The sequence below is a fragment of the Onychostruthus taczanowskii genome, unplaced genomic scaffold, assembly GCF_017590055.1.
Source record: "Onychostruthus taczanowskii isolate IOZ18803 unplaced genomic scaffold, ASM1759005v1 scaffold19, whole genome shotgun sequence".
In the NCBI taxonomy this organism is placed as follows: domain Eukaryota; kingdom Metazoa; phylum Chordata; class Aves; order Passeriformes; family Passeridae; genus Onychostruthus; species Onychostruthus taczanowskii.
Window position 1 is genome coordinate 4,985,945 of NW_024499128.1, and position 15,509 is coordinate 5,001,453.

Genomic DNA, 15,509 nt, shown 5'->3' on the forward strand with positions numbered 1-15,509 from the left:
GGCAGAGAGAAGAGTGAGAAACCAGAAGAAGAGAACATTAGGGGAAGTCTCTGGTTTTAGCCCTGCTGGGATAATGAGGGCACCCTTCCATGTGGTTAGGTCAGTAGGAGAATCCCTGATGAAATACACAGTGGTACATCTCCTAGAAAGAGATGGGAAAATGCCACTCTGTTATTTCAGTTACAGCAAGACAAATTAGGTTGCTTAGTTCCAGACTGACATGTGATGTGGTCTGGGGGAAATTGCTTTCACACCTCACCTGAAGTCACCAGCCAAATGTGTAAAAAGTCCTGTTGTCAGAGCATCTGGCAACAAGGAATGTGGTACTGGTACCCAAACTGGAGTTTATTTAAAATTAGAAATAACAGTAGGAACTCTGGAAACTGTTCTTGCACAATTCAGTTATAGTACTTTGTGAAGTCTGTCATAATTCTCTGCAGACCTAATTATGTGGACAGGTTTTCTTTAAATCCCACTCAAACCCACTTAATCCTTCTTTCTGCACAACAAAAATGGTTGGATGAGATACCACAGGCTATTTTGCAAATGGACTGAAGTTGTCTTGGAGAGAGTCTGTGGCTCAGTTCAGGCACTGAAAGCTGGGCTCTGAAATGGTGGCACCAATCAAGGGTGACAATGCCCTTCCAGTGTGCTGGAATTGTTCTAAAAAATTCTGTATGTGAGCAAATCCTGTTTTACTCTGTCAGGATTTCTGAGGCTCCAGTACAGCCACACTATGCTGCTCAATATTTGTGACTAATGTGTGAAAGGACTGCACTGAGATCATCCTGAGCTGGCTACTGAGCAGTCAGTCATTGCAGGCCAGCTTGCATCTGAAGGCAGGAGCTCTTGTGGCCTTATTACAGCCACCATAAGGAAAAAAAGGTTAAATCTGCCAAATTTAGAATCTGGATATTTGAAAATTGCCTCAGAGATGCAGCTGATATTAATACAGAGGATTTGGTTTCAGCTGAGTGGAGAATTGTGTGTGAATCCATGAATAATGTGTCTGGGGATTGTTAATTCGATAGGACTTGAGTTTAAAAAGGTTTTTATAAAGAGATATTAATTCCAACTCCCTTTGCTGTTTTCATGGTTATGTTTTCCTCGTTTTTATGCGTTTGCCCTCTAACCAGCTGGAGAGATGTGTGCAACCTTGTTATCACTGAATGAATGGAAATTGGCTGGGGCATGCAAATTGCCCAGACAGAGTCTTGGAATTGACTTCAAAGTAGCAAAGTTGAGCCCTGTAATTGGAGTGTCAAAGCCCCTAAGGGTTTGCAAGATCCAACCTGTAAGTGCCATAAGGTAATTTATCTCAGTGGACATCCTTCTGCATATCCTGAATTTGTTTACATCCTGCAAATTTCTATCACACAAATAAAATCTGTATTTATGACAATATTATGGCATAATCAAATCAGGCCTGGGGCTTTTATTCATTGTTTATGCAAAGATTTTAATAAGAAGCTGCTTTTTTTTTCTTATATTTTCAAAGAAACTTTAGTTCAGTATTAAGTTCTGACTTCTTGGTCATTTATTGCTGTGAGTACTGAAATCCTGTTTCCTGGTCTGTAAATATGGTTTTGTATTAGCTCTTAAACTACTGCAAGAGAGGATAGTACTGAGGAAAAATCCTCCCAGAGTATCCAGAGTATTGTGAGTCACAAATGAAAGACTATAAAAATAGAGAAAGCTAGCAGAAGTCCCAGGAGTAGAAAACACCGCCATGAAAATCATACTGATATTGCTACAAACCAGCAAATCAAACACAGATTTACAGCTAGAACTGACTCTAGTTACAGATAATTAAGGAGCACATTGTCCCACTGTACTGAGTCGGTTCCTTGCACACACAAGCACCCTTAGATCCAGAGGGAGGAACATAAAAGCAGAGATGGGGCACTCTGGTGAAGGGATGGTTTAATTTGACAGGATGGAGCCTTGTGCCTGCCTGCATGGAGAGAGTCTGCAATCTTTGTAGGGGCAGTGTCTGACTGCAGAGGACACTGCACCTCAAACAGCTAAATCCTACTTTAATGAGTAGGATTACTCATTAACTACCAAATTAATCTTCTCTGCTTCCTGAGTCTGCCCTGCTGTGCCTGCAGATACCTGAGCTTGTTCCCAGAACCTGTCCCCATCACCACGAACAGGTGAGCACCACAAGCTGACAGCACCAGAAGTCAGGAGAGTGCTGGGATCTGGAAGCTGAAGTGCAAGATAGAACAAATGGAATTTATAATCCAAATATAGGATAGCAGTATAGGTTTTGAGGTTCATTAAGTCTGAATATCACATCGAGACCTATGCATGACATTAAATTTCTACAAGAACTCCAGCCTGGTGATGATTCACAGGATCCCATTGTCAGGGCAGGATGAACAGCTATTGCCAAATGAGCTGTTTTTTTCAGGATATCATTACAACCAAGATGAGGCTTTCTATGTACAGAGCAGTTCCTTAAGACTAGAGACATTTTTTTTTCCTGGGGGAAGTGTAAGATTAAAGGGTTGCATAATTACCCACTTAGGAAACTGAAACTGTCATAAACTGACAAAAAACAAAGCCAAGAATAATTACTGCTTATAAATTTTACAGGATAACAAACAAGACTTTAATTGATACTTTTTTAAAGAGGCAAGATCTTTATAGATCTTACCATTATGGATTTGTGCTGATATATATATTTAAATAGGGAGCAAAGGTAGAAAATTGCCCCTAAATTAGAAATTTAGAACCATCATTTAACTGTAAAACTTCTAGTCAGGAAATACTAGTCAGGAAGATCCTTAATTAGCAAACACTTTTACCACTGACTGTCTATTTCTGCTGGGGGATATGTAGTTCAGTGAGAAAACCCAAAGCAGGATCTCTTTCAGGTTCAGTTTTTAAACCAGCTGTATTCAGTGCAATGCAGCTTGTTCCACAGAAGTACAGCCGAAAAGATGGAAAGCAGCTGAGAATCTTCTCTGGGCAGTGGGAGCTGCAGGCACTTCCATCAGATGTGACAGGAGACACTGTGTGCAGTTCTGTAACACCACAGGAAGCAAAAGGGCTTTCAGAGTTAGAGGAAGGAGTTAACATTCAACACTGTGAATCTGGCATTTGTATTTCAAGAGAAATCTCAGTGAGACCAAGTATACAAAAGGCTGAAATGGGAAAGAATAGACTGCTGCCAACAGGCTTTCTTGCAAAGGTAAATAATAAAAAATAAAAGGTCAAAGTTGGAGATAAGAACAAGAGCATACAGGATAAGCAACTAAAAGAATCTTTTTATAACCAGAGGCTCTTAGATGTGGAACAGACAGGGCAGTGATTCTGCAAGGGCAGTGGGCAATTGCACACAGTGCTTTTTATATTCTCTGCTCACCTAATTTTAAAATGGGGTCATATGGTAGAGTGTGAGTGAAATACTTTGGAAGTAGAAACTTATGTTTGAAGATGTCTAGCCTGTAAACCTGTGGTAATTAAAGAGTAAAAAAGTATTCACGACCTGGACAAAATAAATCCCAACATTATAATTGTGCTATTACACCCAGACCACAGCTGGCTGATGGACAGAGCCATCACCAGTCACAGCAGATGATTTGATAGTTCTTGGGGAGGAAATTGTATGGCAAACAGAATGATCTGTGGTGGGTTTTGAATGAGCAGAGGTGGATGAATAGCGAAAATAATTAATCATATGTGTCTCTCTACAGACATGAAATTCTGATCTCTTGCCTGAGGAGCTGCAGAATGCACCAGATACAAGGAACTGCTCAAGTCCAGCAGTTTGTCCCAGAACATAAATGATCTTTACACAGCGCAGCACAGGGCTGAGGTGGCCAGTGCTGGAAGCAAAGATGCACCATTTTCCAGCAGACACAGTTTTGTCAGAAAGTTTTGGCTGCCACTGCTTGCAGGGACAAAGCACACCTGGCCACCTGTAGCTGAGGTGGCCAGTGCTGGAAGAAAAAATGCACCACAATTCCCCACAAATCAGATAAATCCCCCACTTTTTCTCCTTCTCAAATGGCAGTTGTGAAGCAGGGATATTGGATGACATGACACTGCCAGAGGTCCTGGTGTTGAATCAGCTTTCAGGAGGCATCTCTGGATCCTTCCTGCCAAAGGGGATCCCTAGAGCTGCCAGCTTTCACAGCTGCCTGTTGCAAAGCCAAGCTGTAAGGGGACTCAGCCAGCCCAGAGGTTTATGCTGAGGCATGGAGCATGTGAAAAAAACACCTTTGGGATTTCTGGGTGCCCTGCTGTCTGGCAAAAATATTTGAAGCCTTAATGCCTGCTTTAAGCCAACATCTCAGGGCTCTAAGGTTACCACCCTTGTATCTGGGAGCTGCATTGCAGTTGAAACTTCTGATTTTTTTTTTTTAAATTTAGCATTTCCAGAAGTGCAAGGCTGTTCTGGAGCCTCATGCATTGAAAAGAAACCGGGGTCTTTGCACAGAATTCTTTCTGACTTCATAGTAAATGTACCAAATTCAATGTGTTATTCCCCAAATACTCTGAATGCCACTTCTCTGGCATTTTCCAGCAGACACAGTTTTGTCAGAAAGTTTTGGCTGCCACTGCTTGCAGGGACAAAGCACACCTGGCCACCTGTGAAGGAGCTGTGCTCCCTGTGCCTGCCCAAACTGCAGTTCATGGCTCTACATGCCAGAGACCCAAAATATAAATGTGTTAAATTTAAATGTGTTGCTCCATTCAGGGAGAAGTATCAATAAGGACTCAAGAATTATTACAGGCATAATAATAATAATAATAATGAAAAAATCAGCTTCCTGCTAGAAGCAAAATTCAGCTGTGTTATCTCCAGCATTCAGTGCCATTGACATCAGTGGAAGCAAAGTGATTCTGAGAACTTTTGCCATCTGACTGTGACTGGAGCAGCACATCAGCTTTTTGCTCCTCCAGTAACAGCCTCTGCACACTCCTGTTGTCTTTAGAGACAATAGCAGCCTATTAGCTGCTCACTGAGCCTGATGAACCAGCAGCACCATCCCAAATTTACTGAATTTGGTGCCATCACCAACCTGTTCTTGGTGCTAGAGAAGAAACAGGAGAACAAATTGACAAGCAGAGGGAAGAGATTGCCTTGAGGGAAAAGAGGAGATTACAGCATTTCTGAAAGAACTCCTGGAATGGCTTGTAAGCTGCATTCTGCAGCAGGATGGGGACATTCCTGGGATGTTTCCCAAAGCCAGACTGCTGCTGATGTCCAAAGCAAGAGAGGCAGGCGGTGAAAGCAGCAGGAGTGTGGGATGTGACACTGCCACTACAGCCTGCTCACTGCCACACTGGTACTGCCCCTTTTCTCCCTTTCCCCCAGTCTGCCCATTTGAAATTGCACAAGACTGCAATTGCCTCTCAGGCAATCCAGGAACAAAACACATTGCAGCTGTTTGTATGGTATTTATATGGTAATTCCATCATAAAGCATTTAATAAATACAACGTGCCACACACATGCCAAATTCAGTAATTGTTAGGATTCACAGCAATAGAATGCTGCAGCAGGCTAGAATAGAAATAAGGAATTAAATGCAGTTTTTCCTGTACAGGTTAGTTTTTGGCCACTGCATCCTGCACCAGAAGGATTAAATAAAACAGAAAAAAAATCAACTCTGAGGCATCAACAGAAGGTATAGTAAAAGGGCTGGCTGCTAGGCTAGCCTCCATTCATGACATGTTAGTGACCAAGTACAGGAATAATCTGATTCTTTTCACATGAGCATATTTTCATCTGGAATATTTTAAAGTATAACAAATTAATTTTTCTGCATTATGCAACTATTTCAGTTTCCACCAAGCATGCTGTTTTTAAGTGGCACCAGCTGGTTCTCTCTTCATCCATTTCTGACCTGTGCCTCCTGCTTACTTCTGCTTTGTCTCATCAACTAATAGTGGTCTTGAGAGTCTTGATTTTAATATGTGAAGTAGCATTAAGAGTTTACTTGCTGCACTCTGCTTTAATAGCACTTAATATACTTCAGTGAAACAGGATTAGCTTGAGAATTTCACTGAATTCTTTGAAAAAGCCCCAAAAGTTCTGACCCAGATTTGGAGCAAAACTTATCCATTAGCCTTTTCTTACCAAGGATTAGCTTATTATTGGACAATTTAAGGGAGTAGAAGTAGGCCTCAACCTGCTCAATTTAAGTCCAGTCCAGAGCAATGACTTAAAATGATGACTTAAAATAATTTTTAACTGGAGCACCATTATTGGGTGGGCTGAAGAGCAGGTTTGCTGTGGGTGGTTTACACACGAGAGAAGTCTCTCAGCTGGTGTGTGCCACCATCCTGAGGAGCTCCAGCAGCCCTGGGTTGAGCAGTCTCATTTAGGATGGCTCACCCATGGCAAGGATGAAGAGCAGTGGTGGAGAGCTGGCCATTGTCCCTTCCCTGTGCTGGAGATCTCCTCCTGCTGAGGCACTGAGGTGGCTCTGGAAGGTGTGGCTGGGTTCCAGCAGCAGCAGAGCCATAAAAAGAGGATCCAGAGGGCCCTGGTGGAGCAGACCCTGCCCTTGCTGTGGATCCCACACTTGCAGCTCCTCCCTGCGCGTTCCTGCCGGGCTGCAGGTCCTGAGCTGTTCCTGAGCTCTGCAGTGACAATGACATCCTTTGGTTCCACAGCAGAGATTTGGGACCCTGTGTGTCACTGCCAGGCCTCACCTTCTCTGGTTTACGGTGACAATAACAACCCCAGATTCTTGGGTTTTGTGTTGCTGAAATGGCTCCTGAGGTATTAAAGAGTTTTTTCCGAGCCCTGTGAGTGACAATAACAACACCAAATTCTTGGGTTTTATGTTGCTCCTGAGGTATTAAAGAGTTTTTTCCGAGCCCTGTGACTGAAGAACAAGCCGAGATGTGTGGGTTCTGCTTTTCAGGGTTGTTTATTTTCTCTTTTCTGTAACATTCTTTTTCTGACCTGCTGAGGTCAGTCTGGCAGGTCGGTTCATGGCACATTGCCTGCCCTTGGGGCTGTGTTATCTTTTTGTACTAAAAACTATGTGTACTTTATTTAAAATAATTTTCCAATACCTATCACCTACATTAGACAGTCTTTCTCTACTCTAAACCAATCTAAAAGTGCCACCATCACACAGAAGGTGGAGGCTAAGAAGGAGAAGGAGAAGAAGGACAGGGAATGCCCAAATCCCTCCATCTTGTCTCCTGAACCCCCATTCTAAAAACCCCAAAATTCTACTTTTTTCATCCTGTGACAAATTAACTATCATTCTGCTTAAACTCTCGTGGCTTGTACATCTTCATACACAGCTGGTAATTTTTCCCATGGGTAAAAACCAAAGGCACAGGTGTTTTTGACTCTGTGCCAAGGTCTCTGACCCCCCGGCCAGGGTCTCGAGTCCTCCAGGGCAGTCAGAGGAATGTCCTGGGTTCTGACACCAAGTGACAATTAAAGCACTAATGGCTGCAGAGCCTGTCCCTCGGGGCCACCACCAGTGTGGCACCAGTGACAGCAGCAGGACCTTCCCTGGTGATTAATCACAGCATCCCTTCCCAGTTGCTCTGAAACTATTGACACCAGGTGTGAGGTGTTCTCCCATTTCTCAGTATGAATTCAAGCTTCTTTTAACGTTTTCTTTGCACTTATTGACTTAATAGGCAATTTGGGTTTTTGTTGCTTTTAAACACAGCTGGCTACTGCTCTATTTCTGGCCAGCACACTGAGGATGAAGTGTGATCATTAAGTTAATACCCAGTTTAACTATACCAGTCTGTGTTTAAATTGAAGCAAAGTTATGCATTAATAACTTCAGGTTTACCTCTTCAGTCCCTCTCACTATGTGCAAGAGCTTGATAATTTTATTTTCCTATAGCAATTATTTTCATGCTATCTTTTTGTGCATACAGTAATATCATTTTACTTGTTTCTTTGTTACTGAAAATTATTCTGCAGATTGCAGAACAGACAAAATAGTTTAATCCTGTCACTGGCTGTGACTAGTCTCAGTGTTGTCTCCACTTCTGCTTTATGAATTTTGCCTCATTGTCAGGAAAAAGCTCAATGTATGCTAAAAAATAGTTGACTACTACATACCTGCTTTAAATAAAATGAAATGTTCATTCTTTCTTTTTTGAAAATGTAAGAGACTTCAGTGTGAAGCTGTTCTGAATCATGTCTCAGAGCACTAGAGGTGTCACTGGGACAGAGTTAGAGCTTTACTTAAAGGCTCAATAATGTTAACATAATCTTCCCCTGTGGTTCACATCCCAGGAGCTCAAACCATCCCACGAAAAATAATTCATTCTCCTTCAGCACAGCTGCTGCCAGGTGGGCCAGTTATCCATGGTGTTAGAAGAGGAGATGAGCCAGAGGTTGGTGTTTGTGGGGAGTGTTGGGGCTGGGTGGCAATCCTGCCCTGGCCCTCCAGGCGTTGTCACACCTCTGCTCCATTCCGGGGTTCCAGCCACATCCTCCAGCTTGCAGACAAGCTGTGAACTGATATCTGATGGTTTCTGTGTTCACTTCCCTCCACTTTCAAACTTCTGCTGCCTTGCTTGCATTTTTGAGTCTTTTGGAAACACTGCATAATTTTGGGTCGCTTTCAAAAATATTTTCTCTGGTTCAAGGAGACGTTGAGTGGGATGTGAAGGAGAATCTCTGACTGTTCTGCAAGGGGTCAGAGCAGATTTCTGCCTGTCACACTGATTCCTGTGCTGGGTTAAGCACACTGGGGCATAAAGCTTGTTTGCTCCTGAATTGTTGAAATCACAGGGTGGAGGCTGACCTCACACAGGGAGTGACACCAGGGCACACTCAGCTACAGCTGCAGAGTGCAACTAAATGAGTTACCTTTTTTTTTTTTTTTTTTTTTTTCTGTTTTCTAAGCTCTTGAGAGCTAATTTTATAATATGTATGTGTAGTTTATTTATGGTTTATATTCTGATTTACCAGTATTATTGGCTTTAATTCATGGTAACATCAGAATAACTTCCCATCTCCTGCTTATATTTCTGGCAAGCAGTGAAAATGAGAGGTGGGCCTGTGAGAACCTCATGACATTTAGGCTACATATATATACTCTGACAAACACAATGATTTCTGATAGGGAAATCTATCTTGTACAGGCAGCATTTGTGTGTTCAGACACACAAGACAGCCTTACTTTACAGACCAGTTTTGCAATTTGAGTTTAAAAACAGCTACTGAAACATGGCTGTTCTCTCATGACAGACATTTCAAAATCTGTCTCACTTTTTTTTTCCTCAAGATTCTGTTATCTTGAAAAAACAAAGTGATGTTTTATATTTGTTTTCCCACTTTCTTCATTAAGAAAGGAAGTAAAAACTTGCAGATAATACTAATGGGATAACTTTAAAAAGTATTTTATCTATTTTTAAATACAAGGGACATATATTTTGTTTATATAGTATAGAATGTTTTTTCTTTGCCTCCATTTTGGGAGAACTGTGAACTAAGCTCATACAGGGACTGTTTGCTGAGATTTTGTCATTTCATTCCTACTCCAACTTTTTGTCAGAAATTCTTCTCAGCTGTGCTTAGTCTGTCATGGGGGACTTCAGAATTTATCTCCTCTTAATTAATTGAGCAGCTTATTTTTTGTCTGCATAATTATGCTGAGTAGGTTTTGACCTCTCTATTTTCCCCTTTTCAAATCAATACAGCTGAAGCAGGCCTTTTTTCAGGAATATCTCTTCATTGGGGCACCAAGATATGCAGCCAACCTATTTTTCAGTGTCTAAATTCTTGTTTAACATGAAGGCCAAGTATGATGAACCCTTGGAATGGGGTTTTCCAGAGGCCAAGCAGCTCCTTTCCCAAAACCATCTCGTATAAATTGGTTGCTTTATGCTCAGGGATCACAGTCCATAGCCTTGTTTCTCTGTGGGTCACAGAGGTAATACATCAATTATGGAGAAATAATCACAGGAGCACCCTGGCCTTACCAGCTGCCAAGTTATTACTGCAAAGTGCTTTTTGTCTCCTGAACCCATTTCTGTGCCCTTGTGAGAGCCACTCAGCCCCTTGCAGGACGAGGTGCAGCATCATTTCTGAGCCCATCCTTGGCTGCTCTTGGTGGGGCTGGGCTTCATCCCCCAGGGTGGAGCAGCAAGGAGAGTTAGAGGGGTTGGAGGTGGGGAACATTCATGGGTTTATGTTATGGGTAGGACTCTCCAGAGCTGCAAGAATTGCTCTGAGAGGGTTTTGTAGCAGTCAGGTTGTGGTGATATCAGTTCAGGAATGGTGGCTGTGGCTGAGGATGGGGTGGGGATTCCTCAGAGGGATGACTGAGCCTGACTAACAAAATGATTGTTGCTTTGGCTTAGGGAGTATTTCACTTCTAAACTGTTACATTGCAAGTAATAAGCAAAACAATAGAGAAACCAGTCAGCACAGCATTCAGCTAGAGTATTTTTTACTGCTTGAATTAATTACTCCATAGTTAGGTAGCTCTGTGATTTAATTTACATTCCTGAAAAACACCATTAAGACAGTCTGACTGGCTTAATTCATTTTCTCTGCTTCCACACACAGATCAACTTGACATCATTTCAATGGCTGAAACAACAATGATGCCTGAGGAAATTGAGCTTGAGATGGCAAAGATCCAGAGACTTCGGGAAGTCTTAGTCAGAAGAGAATCAGAACTCAGGTTTATGTAAGTACCAATCCTTCTGGGAAAACACTATGCAAAATTAATCAAAATAGGAAAGAATGGTATTTAGAAGACTTTTATCTGCTTGACATTTTAAAAGGGAGAAAGATAAAGAGCATCCCAGTTAGGTGAGCACTTACAAAATGCCGCTGGGAAATGATTTTTGTAGTTGCAAAGGAAATTGCTGCTTTTTTATTCAACACCTTTTTTTATTCAGCACGATTTGCAGAATACATAGAACGGATCTCTTACTTACAAAAGGAAACTTTAGCAAAGTACTTGTCTATGCAGCATCTTTTCCTACCTGATTTCAGTCCTTTGTGGAAAGGATATTTGTCTGAACAAAATATCAATAGGTAGGGGATTTGAAGCTTCCACAGTCTAACCTAGTTCAGGCTTTATTCCTTCTTCATTAGTGGTCTTAGACAGCTCCTGTCACAAGAGAGCACACTGTGTTCTGCACTAATAGCAGCCAAGATTTGACATTTGTTGAATGGAAGCCATTAAGTTATGAACACAAAACACTTTCTGATATATCAAATTAAATAGCATTATTCCAAGAGGGATTTTCAAAATTGCCAAAAAGGTCAGGCATAGGAGCCTCACTGAAGGTTTGTGAATATTAATCCAATTCTGATGGTGAAGGCAATGGGGTTAATATTCCTAAATCATCAAATTTAGAAGATCAGAACTTACTCCTAAGAAGTGCATTATTTTGAAGTGCCCTCAGTCTGTGAGTATCTGAGGTCAGAAACAAATGCCTTTGCTGACAGGCCAAGAACTTCAGTAGCTCTAAAACCTGCTGAGCCCAGACCTTTGGCATTAATGAAGCTTCAGTAGCCTGAAAAGCTCACTGGCTTTCTCCTCCTGTTCAAGTACAGGGAATGGTGCTTTGACCCTTACACTGCAGGTTAATTTTAGTGCCCTGACTTGCATTGCCAGAAGCTGGAAGCCTCACCCCTCTGCAAACAGCCCAGACATCTGCCTTTGAGTGTTATCCCAGAAGACTTCTGCCCAGAATCACTGCTTAGACACCTTTGGAATAAGGACTGGTTACAGTGGCATTGACCTTTAGTAATGCCTTTGTGGTACAAATAAAGTGAACAGGAAAGGTTTTGTCACTCCTGCTCCTGGTAGTCAAGTCACTACTTGGTTATTGGTTTGTACATAAATTTAATCTGGAAGAAGCCTCATCATTGAACCCTGCACTTCTCCTGACATTTTCTATATCAAACAAAGCGCTGAAATAACTGCCCAGTGAATGGGAGCAATTGTTCTGTTTGTTCTGATATCCAGTCTGTTCTTTTCATTTCCCCCATGCTCACACTCTTTACTCTGTATTGCCTGGCAGGTGTTTGAGGAAGGGATTGAACACAGGAGAGCTTGCTTGTTGAAAAGGGAACAGGACTGGTGCTCACACTGTGCACTGTTCTCCTCCTGGGCTAGATCTCATCCTCACACCCTGCCTGGAGCTGCCCAGGAGCTCTCCCAGCCTCTCCCTGGCACAGCCTCCAGGAGGTTGGCCCAAGGTCCTGGCAGAGCTGGCAGGTGACAACATCCCCAGTTTCTGTCTTTTCTAAGCCATGGAGAGCCACAGTCACAGACCCTCTCATTCCTCCAGCTGCAGCAGACCTAATGACCACTTTTCCAGGGATATTCACACAGCTTTCCAGCCCAGCTGCTCCCTGCTGTGTGGCAGAATATTCTGACTCTGCTCATTAATCCTTGAGGCAGTTAAAGTCGGTTTGTGAATGCCACTGAACGACATGGCCAGAGAGAAGCATGCTGGTGGTGAAACCCAAGTAATACAGCAGCACCTGTTCTTCACTGCCCTCATGCTGGGTAGTGTACACTGACACAAGGGCTTGGCTGCATTTGTCTTCACTGACAAACATCTTTTAATGACAAATGTATTTTAATGACCTATTGCTGAGATTAACAGCACAAGTCATGGCTACCTCAGTGGTCCAAGTTTTGTATCTGTTTCACTTAGCAAATTACATAAACTATAATTCATAGACATATTGTGGAAGACTTCATATGTAGCCATATATATTTTCTTTTCATTTCATTTCTGAAGTAATGAATAGCCAATATCCAAAGACCAGAAGTCTGTATGTAGGTCATGAATTTTAGTAACTGATTTCTTCTGACAGGGCTGGATTCCCCTGGGAATGACCTATACAACCAAGCACATGAAGCTGAGCCTCCTCAGCCAGGTTTAAGCAGACTCAGCTTTGAACTCTGCTAACGAGCAGCTCTACACCTACACTCAGACCACAGACTGCCAGACCAGCCTTAATGAGAGCCACTTCTCTTTAGCTCTTGCATCTGCTCTAGCCTTTCCTTTAATTAGAGCAAAAGGATAAAACACACACATAGTATTAGAGAAACTGTGTGGCATGTTTGTATTCCCTTCTTTGCCTTTCATGCTGTTAGCAACAGAATATAAATTCTCTTGGGTTAAATTGGTATTTTTTTAATAGTTCTTATGAAAGCATGAACACAGTGAAAGGATTCTGTATCACTTGCACATCCAGGCACAGCTCACATTTCCAGCTACATTTTTTAAAGTAATGGCTCTTTCTTCTTGCTGTCTGTCTGACTGATCTTTTTATTCCCATGTAGCCAGATCCTAAAGCAGGAAAAGTGCACTGTAGCTGTGCTTAAAGAAAGCAGGGCTCTGAAGCTGTGCCCAGTGTCCCCTGCCCTCAGGGTGGCCCCTCTGTCACAGGCACACACAGCCTGTCAGCTCTGCTTGCACACACCAGCAGGTGCCACAGCTCTTCCCTGCATTTAAAAATACTCACTCAAGAACAAGAAAACAAGACACTGCAAGCTAGGCCTGCTGCTGATGGAAAGCACAGCAAGCTCTTCCTCTGTCAGGTTGAACCCATGGAGGGAATATGCTCTAAGGCTGCTAATTGAATTTGCTATTTTCCTTGAAGAAGATGCAAATGTAGCCATGAAACAAGGACATCAGGCAGAGAACTGCTCTGGGTTAGTTTATCAGCCATTAAAAACCCCAACAAACCCAACTGAAAAAGAAGCCTAGCAAGGTCTAGCTGCTCAGTGGACATGGAGTTTGCATGTTTCACACTTCTGTGACCAAGGGAAGATGTTCCTGTATGAGCTCCTCAGGAGGGTGAGCTGTTTCTGGCAGCTGTGGTTTGCACAGCACGTCTCTCCACACAGCACAAACTCTGCAGTGCATGGAATCACAGAACACTTTGGCTTGGAGGGGACCCACAGGCTGGTGTACTAGTACCCACCAAAATTACTTTAAAATTCAGAAGATATCCTTATGAACTTGCTGCAATTTCTCTGCCTCTCTATACCAGACCCACAATGATGTGCTGTCCCCAGTCCCCCAGAGCAGCACATCCTGGATTTTAGTGGCAGACCAAGGATTCACTCTCAGACAAGCAAAGATATTTCTGTAGCCTGCCTGTCACTGTATTAAAAATAAAAATAAAAAAAAAAACCAAAAAAAAACCAAAAAAAAACCCCAAAAAAACCCCCAAAAAAACCAAAACTTAAATTCTCCAAAATAGAGAGAAAAAAAAACATCTCTGAGAGCAATGGAAACTGGTTTTGCCCTGTTTAAAAATGAAACAGCAAAAAATTTTAAGTGAAGACCATAAATATCTGTACAGTTTCAATACATGTGATTTTCCACTCTTTTGTAGTACTTTGCAGTCCTTTGTACACTCTTTTTCTCTGCCTTGCAGAGAGAAGTGGAAATTCCTTACTGGTGCACTAAACGTAATGTAAGACCTCATTGCAGGAATTAAAAACTAAAGCATTTAAAGATGAAGTGTTGTCACACAAAGGTACAATTAAACTTTCTGGAACTCTGAAATGAAGCAAAAATATACACTACAGAAACTCTAAGTGACATCTCTGATTTTCAAATTTGCAATAATTTTTATTGTAAAACTTAAAAAAGTTTTTTTAAAAAGTTTTTTTTTTTTAAATTCTGCTGCATGAAACTCAATAAAATTAGATGTGTGACAGCTTATTCTTAGCCTGTCCCCTGAATTTTTTTTTATTTGAAAAGCAAGGAAAGCAGATGAACTGTTATCTGTTTGCTGTATATTACAGTGAAATAATTGATCCTACAGTGTATACTTTATAAGTGGCCAGTTTTCTGATAATTCTTGCGTTTCTTTTTATCAATACAAAGAAACAAAGCAAAATTAGCTGAAGCAATGGACTAACAGGTCAGGATGTTTCCCAACCATTGTGCCAATTGCAAGTCAGGTATTACCTTTGTAAATGTGTCCTTTGCTTTGCTCCTTATTTTTGCTTCCTCCTTGAAAACAAAGAGGGCAGCTGAAAGCAGCTGTGCTCTTCATACCCATGAAATCCACATCACTTCTAGCTGAATACCTGCTTGCTATGAAGAATGACCTGGAGTTTATAAGGAGACAATTTTCAGATTAGAAAATCAAGCCTTCCTCAATTAGGTAATGCCACAATTTATATTGTACAATCATATTTTAGCTCAGGCAACCTCAGTCACAGCAGAGCAGATGCACGGTGATTTGGTCTGTAATTACATTAGCAAATCCTATTTTTGTCTCAGGACCCTGCCTTGCTTGGTGCCCAGGATGGAAATCCTCAGGATATGCACAGGTTATGTAGGAATTGTGTCTGTTTGTAGCATCTCTCCTTCAACGATACTGATACTATGAAATTTCATAAAATTATGCCAGGAGCTGTTGTGACTGTCTCCAGCCAGCCCAGGAAATGAAAATATACCTTGAAGCCATCATATGCTATCTCTAGCTCTTCTTGGTTTGTTTTTGGAATAGCTGAGAGCTCAGCATATATAGATCTGAAGGAGACAATATGTACAGAA

The 15,509-nt window shown here is 41.8% G+C and overlaps 1 protein-coding gene across 1 annotated transcript in view; it reads left to right on the forward strand.

The window, feature by feature from the left end:
* The window catches only part of BMERB1 (bMERB domain containing 1), a 43,113-nt gene that overhangs the window by 11,703 nt on the left and 15,901 nt on the right, over positions 1–15,509 (forward strand). Inside the window, exon 2 of the mRNA XM_041401416.1 lies at positions 10,525–10,648. Coding sequence (XP_041257350.1) covers positions 10,525–10,648 — 124 coding nt within the window. The remainder of the gene's footprint in view (positions 1–10,524; positions 10,649–15,509) is intronic.